General features: G+C 34.9%; 1 protein-coding gene across 9 annotated transcripts in view; it reads left to right on the forward strand.

The window, feature by feature from the left end:
- Positions 1 to 16,347, forward strand: part of BCAS3 (BCAS3 microtubule associated cell migration factor) — a 772,682-nt gene that overhangs the window by 44,258 nt on the left and 712,077 nt on the right. For all 9 annotated transcript variants that reach the window (XM_036754180.1, XM_036754172.1, XM_036754177.1 and 6 more), the window contains exon 6: positions 14,562 to 14,643. In XM_036754180.1, the coding sequence (XP_036610075.1) occupies positions 14,562 to 14,643 (82 nt within the window). The remainder of the gene's footprint in view (positions 1 to 14,561; positions 14,644 to 16,347) is intronic.

A 16,347-nucleotide genomic window follows, 5' to 3' on the forward strand; every position in this document is an offset into this window, starting at 1 on the left:
ATAGGGATAATAAGGGCAACTACTTTGTAGGGTTGTTGTGAGGATCAAATGAGATAGTTTGTAAAGTGCATAACACAGTGCTTGGCACATAAGTGATATATAAATGCTTATTTCCTTCCTCTTCCTTCCTCTCATATTTGATTGATTCTGCTTCTTGAATACTTAATCTTTTCTATTGTTCAATTTTTATATTTTTTAATCAATACCAAATAATTGAAAAAATTTTTATTCTGAACTTAAACACCAAAAAATAGAATTTCAGTACCTAGAGAACATGAAGAAAAGATTATACAAAACCATGAATCTTTATTTCATGCTGCTTCCTTTAAATATATATGTATACGTACATATATATAAACACGCACATATATAAAATAAATTCTAATGTTTACTTTCAAAACTATCCTGATTGTGCTTCCTTCTTAACTTCATTATATTCTATTCCTTATATTTTTAAAAAAATGCTGTAATGGCCTTCCTTTTTGGGTTTTACTATTGTTAAGATCCCTTCTGTGAGATAAGGAAAAAACTGTTATACCAAAACTGTTGTTTTCAAATCAAGCAGTACAAATCCATATGGTGGTCACATCCAAAAGTATAAATATATGTCTCTATACCTTGTGTCTATCTTTTGTCAGTAGGTGGGTAATGCTTCATGTTTCATCATTGGTCCTCTGGAGACATGCTTGACATGTTCTTAAGTCTTTCAAAGTAATTTTACGTTGTCTTTGTCCTTGTGTAAATTGTTCTGGTTCTGCTTACTTCATACTACCCAGGATTTTCATTTCTTATAGTGTAATAGTGTTCCATTACATCCATATGCCACATTTTGTTCAGCTGCTCCCTTGTTGTCTAAGGTGTTAGCATTAGATTCTAGTTTTCTGCTTTTCTTTCCCTCCTCCTCACAATGCCTTTAGTCTTCCCTTAAGGATTAGTAAGTTTGTTTTGCCTGCAGATGTTCCCTTCCCTGGATTATCCTATTTTTTAATCCCTCTCAATCTCTGTTTAATTCCCAATTGAGTTTGATTTAGTTCTGTATCAATGTAGCTGTGTTCCATACTCCTTTGGCCATTTCAGACAAGAGTGAGGGTCATAAGAAGTTTCTGTTCCCTTCACCCCTTCTTCCATGTTTGTATATTCTTCTCATCCCTCCTGATTATGAGAAATTAGAAGTTAAAACTTCTTCCTTCTTTTTATTCCCTTAGAGTTTGCTTAAAACCTTCAGAATAGAACCATTCTGACCTTAGCTCCCCCTTTTTTTTATTTGACTCCCTTAGCATCCTTTGATAACATTAAGGTTCTGAAGGGTTACTTGTGTTCTTCACCCACTCTTGGAATGTTAGCACTATATCATCCTTCAGCCCCTCCTTGTTATTAAAGTCAATTTGCCTTTCTTGGTTTCTCTAGACACTTATGCTTGTATTCAAAATTCCTTCTCAGTTCAGGAGGTCTTTTCATCAGAAATGCTTTAGGGTAAATTATTTTTGGTTGTAAGCTAATTTCTTTTTCCTTTTAGAATATTGACTTCCCAGATTTCTTATAGGATTATGGGATTCTGATTGTAGTTTCTTGGTGCTTGAACTGCTTCTTTCTTGATGCTTGCAGTATTTTTTTTTTCTTTGATGTGGGGGCTCTGGATTTTGACTTTAGAGTCTTGCTGGAGTATAGGTATGTGGAGCTGGGTGGTCTGCCTTCCATTCAGGCAGCCACCTTGGCCAGAAACCTCTTTAACATAAAAAGTATTTCTATAAATGTATTTAGACTGGGTATTAGATGAAACTTCAAAGTTATTTTGATTTGTATTGCATTTATTATTAGTGATTAAGAGCATTCCTCTATATAGTTAATAAAGGCATTTCTTTTGAGAAATCTTTGTTCCTATCATTTGACTCACCTAAAAGAACTCGTTTGACTATATACTGCATCACTAAGTAACTCATCCTATAAGATAACTTCAGTCTTGGTACTCATACCTCATCAGTACCCTCTGCCCCAAGGTGGAGTGAAGAGCTCCTCCCCAAACCTCCATTTAAGAAGGGTACCCAGGCCAGCCATCTCTCTCTCTCTCTTTTTAAATTCAATTCAATTTTATTTTATTTTTCCTGCACATTTTCTCCCTGTCCTCCTCTCTGACATTGACAAGGCAAGAAAAACAAAACACATTATGAATATGAAAAACATTACAAATATGTATGGACATGCAAAGCAAATTTCCATGTTAGCCATGTTTCTCTACTTCTCTCCACCCAACCCTCCTCCCCTCCCCAAAAAGAAAAGTAATGAAAGAAAAAAAGTATGCTTAAGTCTGCATTTTGATTCTATTAGTTTTCTGTTGGAAGGTGCATAGCCTCATGAGCCCTTTGGAATTGTGATGGGTCATTGTGTTGATCATAGTTACTAAGTATCTTAAAAAGTTGATTATCTTTATGATATTGCTATTATTGAATATACTATTCTCTTGATTCTGCTCACTTCACTTTGCATCAGTTCATACAAATCTTCTCAAGTGTTCCATAGCATTCGTATGCTATAACTTGTTCATCCATTCCCTAATTCATGGGCATCCCTTCAGTTTCCAATTCTTTGCCACCACAAAAAAGAGCTACTGTAAATATTTTTGTATATATGAGTCTTTTTCCTCTTTCTTTGATGTCTTTGGTGCATAGCCAAAGTAATGGTATTGCTGAGTCAAAGGGTATGCATAGCTCAATAGCTTTTTGTGCATAGCTCCAAATTGCTTTCCAGAAAAGTTGGACTAGTTCTTAACTCCACCGATAGTATATTAGTATAGTTATTTTCCCACAGTTCCCCAGCATTTGTCATTTTCCTTTGTCGTCTTAGCCTGTTTGATGGTGCCTCAAAATTGCTTTAATTTGTATTTAATTATTAGTGATTTAGAGCATTTTTTTCATATGGCTATTGATAACTTAGATCAGGGTTCTGAAACTTTTTCCACTAATGATCCCTTCAGTGCTATTTAAACTGTGGATCACGGCCTCATAGGGCTCTCCACCCACAGTTTAAGAAACACTGATTAGATTTCTTCCTTTGAAAACTACCTGTTCCTATCTTTTGACCATTTATCAATTGGGGAATAGCTTTTGTTATTCTAAGTTTTATTCAGTTCCCTATATATTTTAGAAATGAGACCTATATCAGAGAAATTTGCTATAAAGATTTTTTCCCAGTTTTGAGGTACCATCAGATAGGTGTTATTTATCATTTTTAAGGAAATCTCTGTTTATTCCTGTGCTTTCAAGTTTGTTTTTTTAAATTGAATGTGGTATTTTGTTGAGAGGTTTTTCTGGATTTATTGAAATAATTTGATTTTTGTTGTTTTTATTATTAACTACTATGGGCAATTATGCTTATAGTTTTCCTAATATTGAAACAGCTTTGTATTCCTGGTATAAATCCAGCCTGGTGAGTGTATGATCTTTGTGATATATAGCTGTAATATTGCTAGTATTTTATTCAAAATGTTTGCATCAATACTCGTTAGGGAAATTGGTCTGCAATTTTCTGCAGCTATGTCTCTTTCACTGGTATGGCGGGCATATAAGTGTGCATTCCATTTTGTCTTATTGTACATTTCATCAATTAGCAAGCGTGTATGAAGTGCCTACTATATGCCAGGCATAGAGGTAGCTGCTACAGGTGTAAATAGAAAAGTACAATAGTTCCCGATGTCAAGGAGTTTATATTCTTCTGGGGCGGATATAGCACATATGAGGGAATGGAGTCCAGGGAATAAAGCCTTCATTTAGGGTGTCCCAGGGATTTTTAAAAAAATGTCTTTTGACTATGCTATATTTTAATTTAGCAAACACTTCCAGATTATCTCTACCCTGTGAGAGCTTTCTTGAAATGAAGTAAAATTAAGAATACAGTGACTTCATCTGAAAGTGCATGCAACATTTCACACCTATAGCCCCCTCCAACCTCTCTATTTTATAAAATTAAAAAAATTTCCCTTCCATCCTATCATATTAAAAAAAAAGAAAATAAAATCATTCTACATAACATATGTATAGTTAAGTAAAACAGATTTCCTCATTGGCTGTTTAAAAAAGTCTAATTCTGTACTCTAAATCCATCACCTGTCAGCAAGTAGCATGTTAGCCTCTGGAATCATGGAGGATTGTTTCATTGATTGTTCTCACAGTTTTCAGTGTTGGTTGTCTTCGGAGTGTTGTTAATGAATAAATTATTCTCCTGGTTTTGCTCATTTTGTTCTTATTGAAGCCTTCAAAACAGTGTGTGCGCTTCATTCCATTTAACGGCACTCCTACTCCTATACTCATACCCAAAAAGGTTAAAAAATATAGGAATAAGCCCTATATGTGCAAAAATATTTTTAGCATCTCTTTTTGTGGTGGCAAAAGTGGGAAACTAACAAACTGCAAACTAAAGGGCCCATGAAATGAGTAATGGTAGAACAAATTGTGGTATATGAAAATGATGGCATACTATGATGCGGTCAGAAAAGAGGAAATAGATGACTTCAAAGAAATATGGAAAGATTTGTATGGACTGATACAGAGTAAAGTGAGCAGAACCTGAAGAAAATTTTTTTACAATAACATCAGTTTTATAAAAGCAATTACAGGGATTGTGAGTGGATCCATGTGACTGTAGATTATCTTACCCTTTCCAGTATTAATGACAGCATTGATTTGATCATTGTTCCCTGAACAAAAGGTGGAAAACTTAAAGGTGAACCAGAAATTGTATAGCTGGCACCAGGGCAGAAGGAAAGTTTCCTGTACTGGATGGGCTCTGGAAGGGATAAAGCATGGTCTGTTCTCTAGGGTCAGGTAGGTATAGAGATCTGAAGTAAAAATGTACTCTCATTATGGTCTGGGAAACTCCTAGGAGTCTCCAAATTGAATGAATTAGCTAGGGATGCGAAGGAGGAAATGTCACAGTAGACTTTGACAATATGCAGTGTGTATGCATGTGCATGTGTATGTTTCTTTAGCTTTTTTCTTTTTTTTTTTTGTTAAATTTATTACTGTCTTTTGGCTCTGCATCACTTGTGTTTTCAGTATATAGAAATGCCTATATCTTTTTTTTTTTTTTGGAGGCAACTGGGTTTAAATGACTTGCCCAACTTCACATGACAAGTAAGTGTCTGAGGCAGTATTTGAACTCTGGTCCTCCTGACTCTAAGGCTGGTTCTATGTGTCTTTGCATGAGATAATTTTTTCTGTTTCTGTCTCCATCCCAAGATAAAAGCCTGGTAGGTTAAGCCTACTTTATTTCATCTACCTTTGTTGTCAATTCAGAGATGACTTAGGTAGGTGTCCTTATTGCTGTGTGAGGATTTCAGGTGTAATCCTAGTGAAGGACAAAGCATCACCCTCCTTCCTTTTGTCTTTGGTGTTCCATAGCTCCTGGACTGGGCTTTTGAGTCCCATTTATGAATCACATCTGCTGCTCTTGAAATGAGGGAGCCTTTAGACAGAGTGGCTGACATCACCTGCCATGAGCCAGGGCCACTAATAAAGGATGTTAAAAGTGGTTATATATTTAGTTTGAGTCAGCATTGCTTTCCCAGAGGTGACTATGATTTATGCCTTTCATTCAATCTGTATAGTGGATTTAAACACCACCATACCAAGCTCTTGGAAATCTATTGCAGACCACAGCTCTCCTTTGGTCAGCGTCAGTACTAGTAGGAGGGGTGTGGAGATATTTTCTTGGGTTAACTCTGCAGCCTGGTGGTATGTAATTTTAATTTGTCATTGGTACATTAATCTGTGAGCACTAATCAAAAACATTAATGTGGAAGTTTGAAAAAAGTTCTTTTGGTATCATAAGGTTCTATTGGGGGGAAAAAAGACTAACAGAGACAAAATAGGAAGAGCAAAGTTACTTAGAACCATTGTGTGCCTTTTATTCCCTTTCCCCTTTTGCAAAAATATCCTTTACTTCTTTAAACCTCGATCTCTTTAATATTTTGCACACTGTGATATTATAATATCTTTATGCTGAAGTTTACGATGTGAATTTATATAGCCTTCTTTCCACCCCCCACCTTTTTTCTTGTTTTGGTATGTAATTTGCATATTTCCACCATGCGAAAGCCATTTTCTATGGTTGGAAAAGACTTTTTTCCTACAGTGTGAACAAATCGTTCTTTGTTCTTCTTATTGTGCCTTCAAACTGGTACATCCGGTTTATGCTCCAAACAACAAAAGTCTGTCAACAGAAATTAAAACAACAGCATGAACAAAGGCAGAGAATCATGTGAGCCTCTTAGGGAGGTTTCCTCCCCCTTTCCTCCTTTCTTTCAAGTACATTGAGGCTCCAGCAGGGAACTTGGAATGTGGTTTAGGATTTTTGTTCCTCATGATGTTACATTGGTGCTGTTGGTTAGGAGTGATCTTCAAGCTCTTGGTGGGGCTTTGTATATAACCCATGAAATCCTAACAGCTTGGATTTTCTGTTATTTGAACAAGTGCTTATGAAGTAATTAGAAGTTTATTTTTGATTTGGAAAGGCTTTTTGCATCTGGCTAGTTATCCAATTGATTTCTGGACTTGAGAAGGACATTTCTACAATTTGCTAATGATCAGAAAGGACACATTTCTCAACTGGATCCTACCAAAAATGGTGACAGCAATAGAATCTTCCTGGACATTCAGAATGTCTGCAGCTTTCCTTCTGGCTCTCCTATAGCTGAGCTAAGCACTGCTTTTGTTTTAAGATGTCTTTCTAATGCAAAATATTAATATGCATATACAAAGACACTCAGTTTTAGAGCAAGAGACTGTAGCCAAAGCTCATCTAGTCCAAGTCTTCCAATGAAAGAGAGAACCTCTGGGAGGACAAGTGATTTGCCCAGTTTCAGGTTGTCTTATGGAAAAGTTAGGCTTTGAATGGGTGTATGGTGCCTCCAAATCCCATACTTTTTCTGTTATACTTTATTCTTTTTAAGCTGTCTGCGTTATCTCCTCTCCTGAAAGCTAAGACAGGAATTGAGAATTTGGAACTCACCTAGGATGCCTCAGATTTCAGTTTCTAATTTTGGTAGGTTGAGGACCTTTAGGTTCATATCCTGTAACATCCATAAATTATGATGGGTTCATTTATTCTTCTTAAGTAAGAGAGAAACTGATAGACAGACAGACTATCTATAGATTGAATAAGAAAAGACTTCCAAAGGTTTAACTAAAGTGTTCATGAAGGTAGGAGGGAGCGTTTTATGATCTTTCTGTTTTTCTCTTGTTTCTTCTTCTAAGTATGAAGAGAGAGGCCAAGGAAAGGAGGGACTACATGGCATGGCAGATTTGTTTGATAGCTGTTACATTGAAAAGATGTTAAATTCAGATTTCAAAATGTTTTTTCTGCATCAAAGAACACTCTTGTATGTATTAGATACAATGAACATAAGCCTTTATCATATCATGGGCATGCCAAGACAAATTTGTGCTTTTCTCTATTCAATATAATTGAGAGCAGCAGCTGAGTTTAAAAAGTTTTGGCCCCTTTTGGATTGTATTCTTAGCGTTAGGGCCTTATTTCCTTTGAAATTGAAGCTCAACTTCTGCCACACTTGAAGAGTAATGAATTTGTGAAATATTAGAATATTGTATGAATTATACCTTTCATTCTTTCTTTTAACTTTCCTGTTTCTCCTCAATTAAAATGTTAAGTGGTTATTCACTCAGGTGAAAGACAAGCAACTTTAACTACTACAAATTCATAGACTTAGAATGTACCTTATATTTGAATGAGACTTCATAGTCCAATCCTGTAACTTAAAACTTTTTCTTTCTTACTATGAACTTTAACAATCATAAGAATACACATTTTGAAATGCGAAGAAGATAAAAAAGAAGACTGCAGACTTCTGTATATACAATTTGATTTTTAAAAGTTTATTTTAAATTTAATGAGGCAGTAACACATTTCCCTGTTTGTATACCACTCTTACATTGTTTTAAAAGTCTTTTAAATATATTTCTATTACTAAAATTTATTTTCATATCTTCTAAATATCTCCATGTCCCTCTCCCTCCTAGAGAGCCATCCCTTATAAGAAAGTGTTTTTTTAAAACAAAAAGAAAAAATGGAAGAAAAAAAATTTGCAAAAATGACAGTTTTTAAAAGAAATCTGACATTTTATGAAAGCTTCCATTCCCTTGGCCCTCCCTTCCTCCCACTTGTGTAAAAGAATAGGGAGAAGTTTCTCCTTGTAGGGCTAAGCTTTAGGGCTAAGCCAAACCTTAGACTTGTAATATTGCAACATTCTTTATCTTTTTTTTTAAATAAAATTTCCTTGATATGTTTTGATTTTACATTGCCTAAATTGCTTCCTTTTTCTATTTCCATTTAACTTCCAGAAAGTCATCCTATACAACAAAAAATATTTAAAAAAAAGGAAGAAGACAAATCAAAACCTATCATTACAGTGAAAAATCTGATAATATATTCAGTCTTCCACATCTGTGTGCCTCCTTCCTGTGCACAGTAATATTGCATTACATTCATGTACCACAGTGTGTTTAGACATTCCCCAGTCAAAGGGTATCTACTGTTTCTAGTTTTTTCACATCACAAAAACTGCACTATTTATGTTTTGGTTTTCTTTGTGACTTCCTTGGGGCGTTGCCCAAGCTATTCCATGCCTAGCATTAGACTCTCTAAGTCAAAGTGTATGGGCATTTTAATCACTTCATTTGCATAAATCAGAATTATTATGTCAAGATCTTTAATATGCAGGTTGTGTATCCATTTATTGTGGAATATAGTATAAAATGTCACTAAGCCTAATTTCTGCCAGACTGTTTTCCAATTTAAATATCTATTTTAATCTTCATAACAACCCCATTATTATCTTCATTTTACATATTAAGAAACTGAGGCAGAGAGGTTAAGTGATTTTCCCAGTGCCACACAGTAAATTTCTCAAAGAAAATCAGAACTGGGGTCTTCCTGACTTGAGTCCAACACTCTTCATTTTTGTAGCAATAGAGAGTTCTTTCCTGAGTAATTTGTGTTTTTACGTTTATATGGATTATTAAGTGCCATTATTTCTGATTCTCCCTTGTCAAGGCTCTTCCATTTATCTACTTTTCTATTTTTTTTAACCAATAGTAAATTTTTTTGATTATTGTTGCTTTATAATATAGCTTAATGTCTGAAAGTGCTATTCCACTTTCATTCCTACTTTTTAAAAAAACTTGCTTTCCTTGATATTCTAGATCTTCTGTTTGTTCAAATGAAGTTTGTCATTGTTTTATTTAACTCTCTCATTTTACAAATGAAGGAACTGAGGTCCAGATAGGGGAAATGACTAGCACAACATCACACAGCCAGCTAGTGGCTCGGTCAGGACCTGAACTTGTGTCACATAACTCCTTGTAGTTTCAGTGAATATTGCAAAATATTATTTTATAGTTTTTCTTTCATTTCTTTTTAAATGGAAACTTGTTCTTTAGGGGAAAGATGTTCTATGTCTTGGCATAACAAATAATTTCTTTTTAAAAATCAAATGTCCTATCTTTTTATTCAGTGCACTATTATTAAAATTTGATGACTCTGTTTGGCAGAGAAAGTAGTAAATGAATTAATATTGTACCTCTTACAGAATATGTATTTAAATTCAAATGGCAAATGCAATTCAGTTTTTGAGGAACATCTATGATTCCTGAGCTCTGGGTAGTTGGATTAGATAGCCTTTAAGCTGCTTCTGCTAGGATTCAAAAATTTTATTCTGTTAATAGGTTAAGGAAATGGTCTAATATAGACATAATTTTATCTGAATGCAATTCCAGGTTTATAAAGGAGAAATAGAACAGTTTTATGTTTAATTTTTCTGGAATACCTAAGTTCTTGTCCTGCCTCTCACGTATAATAGCCATCTGACCAATGATAAGTTACTTGATCTCTCTGCTCTTGCTTTTATGTTCCAGAGGAGTTGCCAGTCTTCATTGATGGAGGGAATTTCCACAAAACCCATGAAATCACATACATATTTGTCACATTTAGCACATATACTGGGTTATAAAGGATTCTGTTTTGGAATAGTAATACTATACACTTCATTGTCACCATTCAGTATTATAAGGGAAAGTGTGTTGTAAATTATCCATCAAATTTAACATGATAGTACCGATGCCACCCTTCTTGTCTATGTCCCTTTCTGAACTTTCTTATGCTGTCTTATGAATTTTAAAAAATGTTTCATTGGCAGTGCCCCTCTTTTTTTGCATCATTATCACTGTCTATTAAATATTGATAGAAATATGTGCTATCTGTGGTATTCTAAGATGTTTAAATTTGCAGTATTCAAAGTATAATTATGTGAAATAAGATAATTGGTTCCAACATAGTGGAAATATGCAGTGTGAATTTGAATAAAGAAACCACTTCAGGTTACTTATTATTCATTCTAATTGGTATCTAGCTTTATAACTTTGCTTCTTATTGCTTTTATTTTTCAAGTAGCAGTGTTTTAAAAATTAATCTGCTCTTCCTACTAACTCCTTCCCCATTCCCAATGAACAAAACAAAAAACACCCCTCAAAATTTCTCAATAATTGATATATCTACATAGTCCAACAACAAAATTCTTATATTGTTCATGGCCTAGTACTTGTATTTTAAGTTCACCATTTTTTTTCAGGTGGTGAGTGGTGCTTGAAGTTATGATGTTTGTTGTTCTTTTTGGAGATCTCGATTTTCAGTCATTTTTTGATACCGATTGGTGTTTTCTTTAATTTTTCATCTTTCTCTTCTGATTTCTCTAGCTGTACCTCCTGAATTGGGGTTTGTTCCAGGGCAAGTCTCTGTCCCTTGCTACACTTTTAGATAGGGTGGTTGACTCTATTTGGTCTCATTCTAGGTCTTTTGGGTTCCTGTGCTGACCTTCATTTGGGGGAGTGGGAGGCCCCTCCTGGATCTTTGAGGTTCAGGGCATTGGGTCTTAATGGCTTTCTGTGACAGCTCAGTACAGACTGCTAGGCATCTCAGAATCCTTGGGTCTGGGTTATCCAAGTCTGACTTCTGTGGGTTGCTCAGGTTATGACCTCTCCCTGGTGCTTTCTCAGTTGGCCTTGCCCTCTTCACATAACCCTGTACTCTAAATCAGTTTTTTAGTAGCTTTGGTTGTGTTTTGGCCTCAGAACTTTCTCTGCTTCTTTTTGTTTTTTTTTTTTTTTTGTACAATTGCCAGCTAGGACTTGACATGGTTCCTTGCTGTGGCTCTGACAGGCCCCCAATCAATCTCACTGATTGCATATAACATCTGTCCCCTGCTGTGGCTTCCACACAGGCTGCCTGGTTGCTATACTGGTATTGTGTAGTACCAGTGCTGTGTCCTGCTGGGGTTCCAGAGCGTGTCTCCTTTGCTTATCCCTTGTCAGAGGGTGTATCGACTTCTAAACATCTTTGTGCAGTACTGTATCATGTAGAGGAAAGCCTTGGCATTTAATTTTGGTTTTTAAAAAAATCACTTTTCCTTCTGGTATATTTTTAGCACTTTATTGTAGCATTTTTGGAGAGCTGGCTTCTCTAGGACTTCTCACGTAGCCATCTTAACCAGAAGTCAGTAGACTGTGAATTGAAGTCTTTTTAATAAACTACATGATTTTGATAGTTAACCAGGCACTGCTTATATTCTACCTCTATAAGAATGAAAGATAATGAAGATTTCGAATTCCTTTTTATGTTGCAGAAAGAAGAGAGATTGAAGAACTGAAAACAAGTAGTCTACAAGGCAGTTCAGATTTATGGTTTAATATTCATAGATTTATAAGGTTTTCATTTCTAAATTATGCATTTCTGATATTGTAAACTGCTCATTTGGCAGACTGTTTCAAAAGACAGATTGCCAATGTCTTGCTTGTTGAATTTTTAGCCTCATTACATCTGTTTTAAGTTCTTGGTTATTTGAAAGTAGTTCTGTAATGCTTATCATTTTTCCTGGCTTGACATTACGTAACTCATCTAATACCAGGCAATTAAGAATATGTATTGAGTCACAGTACCATTTACAGTAGGTCTGAAAAGAATTTCTTAACTATTTCCAATTTAATTTGCTTAAGACTTCCATCACTTGCAAACTAACCATTGGCTTGATGTGTGAAAGGTAGTTATTTTCATACTTGTTACATTAGCATAGTTCCTTTAGCCAGAGACCTTCAAGATCACCTAGTCCCAACTCCACATTTCACAGATGACGATACTGAGGCTTAGATAGTTAAAGTGACCTGCCACAGGTTGAAAAGGCAGGCATTGGCATTATCAGTACTAGAACATAGCCCTACTTGTTCCCAGTACAGTGTGTTTTTCACCATACCAGGCTCTGCCTTTTATTTCTAAAACTAGAATTATATACTATTACTTCTCTAAACAATAAGTACAGATACTTACTTTGCAGATCACAACCTCTCCACATTTTAAATGTTTTAATCTTCCATTGGTAGGCCTTTTTTATTTTTTATTTTTCCTAGTGAGGCTTGCCATTTGCTGACAGAAACAAAGGTCCTTATCCCAAACTATCTTAGTAGTACTCACTCTGCTGGGCTCATATTTACATAGGTTGTTAATGTTTGAGAGCGACTTTACATATGCAATTTCACAACAATCCTGTGAGATAGGTACTTATGTAATCTTTATTTTATAGATGAAGACGTTAATTGATTTGGCAGAGACATATTGCTGATAAGTATGAGGCAGGATTGGAAACTAGGTCCTCCTGATTCTTACTCCTGAACTACCAGAGCTTCTGTTCTTCTTGCATAACATTCAGGAATTCATGATCACTTTTCTGCTAGGTATCAGAGTAAGATTTTACTGCAAAACCGTTTATTCATTTTTTCATTCATTTTAATTTTTTAAATTTACAATTTTAAAAAGATCTTTTGTTTTTGTTATCTTCATTTTCAGTTATATTCTTCCCTCATCTGCTATCCAGAGAACCTATTCCTTGTAACAAAGAATAAAAATGAATGAGAAAACAAAGCAGTCAGGTTAAACTAACCAATGTATTGGTTAATTCTGAGCGTATATTTGATGTTCCACACTCATAGGCCCCCACTTTAGCAAAGATCGGTTGGGGGTGCATTTTCTCACTCCTTTGGAGCCAACTGGGATGGTTTGAAAATTAAATGTATTTTTTTCAATTAACAAATAAATATCTTTAATTTTATTTCCCTCTTACCTCCCCCCACTTATCATTGAAAAAGAGAAAACAAAACCCTTGTAACAAATATACATGGTCAATTAAAACAAATTCCTTCATTGGACACATCTAAAACACACACACACAAACACACGCACACACACGCACTCATGTTTGGTAATTCTGTTGATCAGAATTCTTCTGTCTTTCAAAGTAAAATGTCTTTATGATGGTGTTACTGTAGAAATTGTTCTCATGGTTCTGTTCATTTCACTCTTTATCAGTTCATACGTGTCCTACCAGGTTTTTCAGAATTTGTTCCCTTTGTCATTTCTTACAGCATAATATCATTCCATCATATTCATACATCATAACTGTTTCAGCCATTAGCAATTGATGGATACCCTCTTAGTTTCCAGTTGTTTGCCACTACAAGAAAAGCTTCTATATTTTTGTATATATGGGGAACATATATTTTAAAGAGTGAAATTCTTCTTAAAGCCTGAACTTTTCAGTACCATATAACACTTCACCTCTTTCTCAGACTGAGCATCTTCTTAAATGATAGTTACTCTGAGTTGGAAGAAAGCTTAAAAATAAACATAATCTTTGGGGCAGGTGACATAAACTGGTTTGGCATTTTTTGAATGAAGGTAAAAGGAAAAGAGAACATTTAAAAGTAAAGTACAAGTTGTATACAGTAACAGCAGTAGTGCTTGAATAATTGTGAACAAGCGTGTTCCTGAGTACTAAAAACAGTCATATCAACTATGAAGGAAGATGCTGTCCACCTTCAGAGGAAGAACTGATAAATAGAAGTACACATAGTATAGTTTTACATATATTTATAAATGTGTGTTAAAAGGTGGTCTTCTCCAGTGTGAGGTGGGGAGGAAGGGAGACGGTTCAGAACTTAAAATGTAAGAAAAAAATTTAAAGTAGAAAAGAAAGAAGTTCATCATACAGAAACTGGCTAGACTATCTCAGCTCTTTTGTTTACATCAGATTTATGAACCCTATATTTGTTTTCCTGTTTATGGTCAGTGAGTGAGGTTTCTGAAGATTATACCTACTCTAGTTTTCAAAAATATTTATGGGAATTTGAGTTGTGGGCATATATGTATGGTTCCTGTAGTTTCAAAGTTGTGTGACCTTGGGAAAATCCTTCATCTTCCTGAGCCTTGGTTTCCCAATCTACAAAATGGGCAAGGTAATGCACTACTTCTTTCACAGGTTTGTTAGGGGTAAATACTGAACTTTGTAATTCTTAAAACATTAAATTGGAGTCATTTTTATATCCATTACTATGTGCGCAGTTTCTATAATGTACATTAGACAGAAAATGCTTCGGTATGTCATGATGTGGCAGAAGTTTTGATCTATGAAATGCATGATGTAGTTTTGTTTTTTGTTCTCTATCACATAGATCAGTGGGGAAGCCCAGGAACTCTTCTCTGTCCGACATGGTCCAGTTCGAGCTGCTCGGATCTTGCCAGCTCCACAGTTTGGTGAGTACTAGTTGTTAGAGAAGAAATAATTTAAAAGGTGCTTCTTCTTGTTTTTGCCTTTTGACTTATGACTAAGTCATAGCCAAATTCTTCTGCTTCATGGTCATTGGACTCCATTAACTGGCCTTGGTTTTGTTGCATAGTGTACTCCAACTGCCTCTGCTTCCTCTTAGTCTCCCACATCTTCTACTTTGTGTACTTCGCCCTGTACTTATGCAACTTTGTCATCTGAGTACACTCACTTCCTTTTTCTGCTTGTCAAATTCCAGCTCATCTTTTAACACCTTGTTCATGTCACATGTTCTCCATCAAACCTTTCTAGCCTAGTCTGGTTTTGTCCTTCTCAGAATGACTTATTTTTACAATTTCTTTCTGATAGTTTAGCTCTTAATTATTTCATGTTCATCTGTTTTCCTTTCCTTACAGCTGGATAGAAACTGTCTGGGGTCAAGGAGATCTTATATTGTTTTTGTTTTTTTAGATCTTGCATGGTATTGAATATAGTAGCTTGTTGATTAGTTCATTCTCCATCTTGGATATCTTTCAGTTTGTATATAAGCTGAGTTCCTTCTCTTAAGGTCGTAATTATAGAAAAATGAGGCTTACCTTGTGACATAAGTTAGTTGTGTTAGGAGTGGAACTCAGGGCTTGTGATCTGTTTTCTCTGCTCTGATCTAAAATTTGTGTATTTTAAGATTTATATCTGTATCAGTCTAGTTAGATTTATGTTGATTTTTGAAGATTAACTCTAGATTTAATTACCCTAATCTGTTGTTTGCATTTACAGACCTATAGAGCTTATAATCCTATAATGCTTAAGATAAATTATGATTACCGTTTTTCTCATTACTTTTTCATTATATTTCCTAGTATTTTAAATATTCTCTGGTGATATAGAAAACAATCTTATTAATCTGAATTGGATGGTTTGCAATATTTCTCTGGGAAATCTTACACATTTTTTATTCTTCTGTGTCTTTTCATATATGGTAAATACATTTAATAGATTCTAATAATGTCCCTTTCAGACCTTAATTCTTCTCTTAAATTTCAAGTATGATACTGTTCAAAACTACTAACATGTATTTGTGTTTTGTTAGTTAATAAGTTTTAAATTTAAGGGATTTTAGGTTACAGATTAAATCTGTTTTTAATGAAACATGAAGAGAAAGGCCACCCATGAAAATTATTGTAGAAGTTTGTTATGATTTTTCTTAGCTACTGAGCATTTAGTATTTGGAGAGCCTGTGACTGAAAGTGGGTTTTTTGTAAAATATGTTTACAAATTAGATTCTAGAACATCTCTCTCTGCAGTGTTTGAGGCATGGTATAGCCGTATTTCTCTTTAGAATGGTTTAAATACTTCATCTTAAAAACAGGAAGAGGGTCTTTATGAATTCTCCAAGGCAAGTTGCTCTTGGAGTTTTGGAATCTCTGGTGTAGGATTCAGACAGGCAGACTTGTCCCTCAGGCACATTCTGAAAATTGGTATGAAATTTAGAGTGGAGCTCTGCAAAGGTTGTTTTAATTACCTCAAGTTTAGTGCTCTTTATTTTGTTTGGCTTATATTTTGCACATGCAAACTAACTTTTCTTTGGAGAAAATCAAAGCAAAATGAGAGGATTACTGACAATTAAGTGTTTGACTTAGAGTAAATTGTATTTACAGGGTATTTTAGTATATACGTTGTGTCTTTTGGGAACA

Source organism: Trichosurus vulpecula, chromosome 4 (genome assembly GCF_011100635.1).
Source record: "Trichosurus vulpecula isolate mTriVul1 chromosome 4, mTriVul1.pri, whole genome shotgun sequence".
Classification (NCBI taxonomy): domain Eukaryota; kingdom Metazoa; phylum Chordata; class Mammalia; order Diprotodontia; family Phalangeridae; genus Trichosurus; species Trichosurus vulpecula.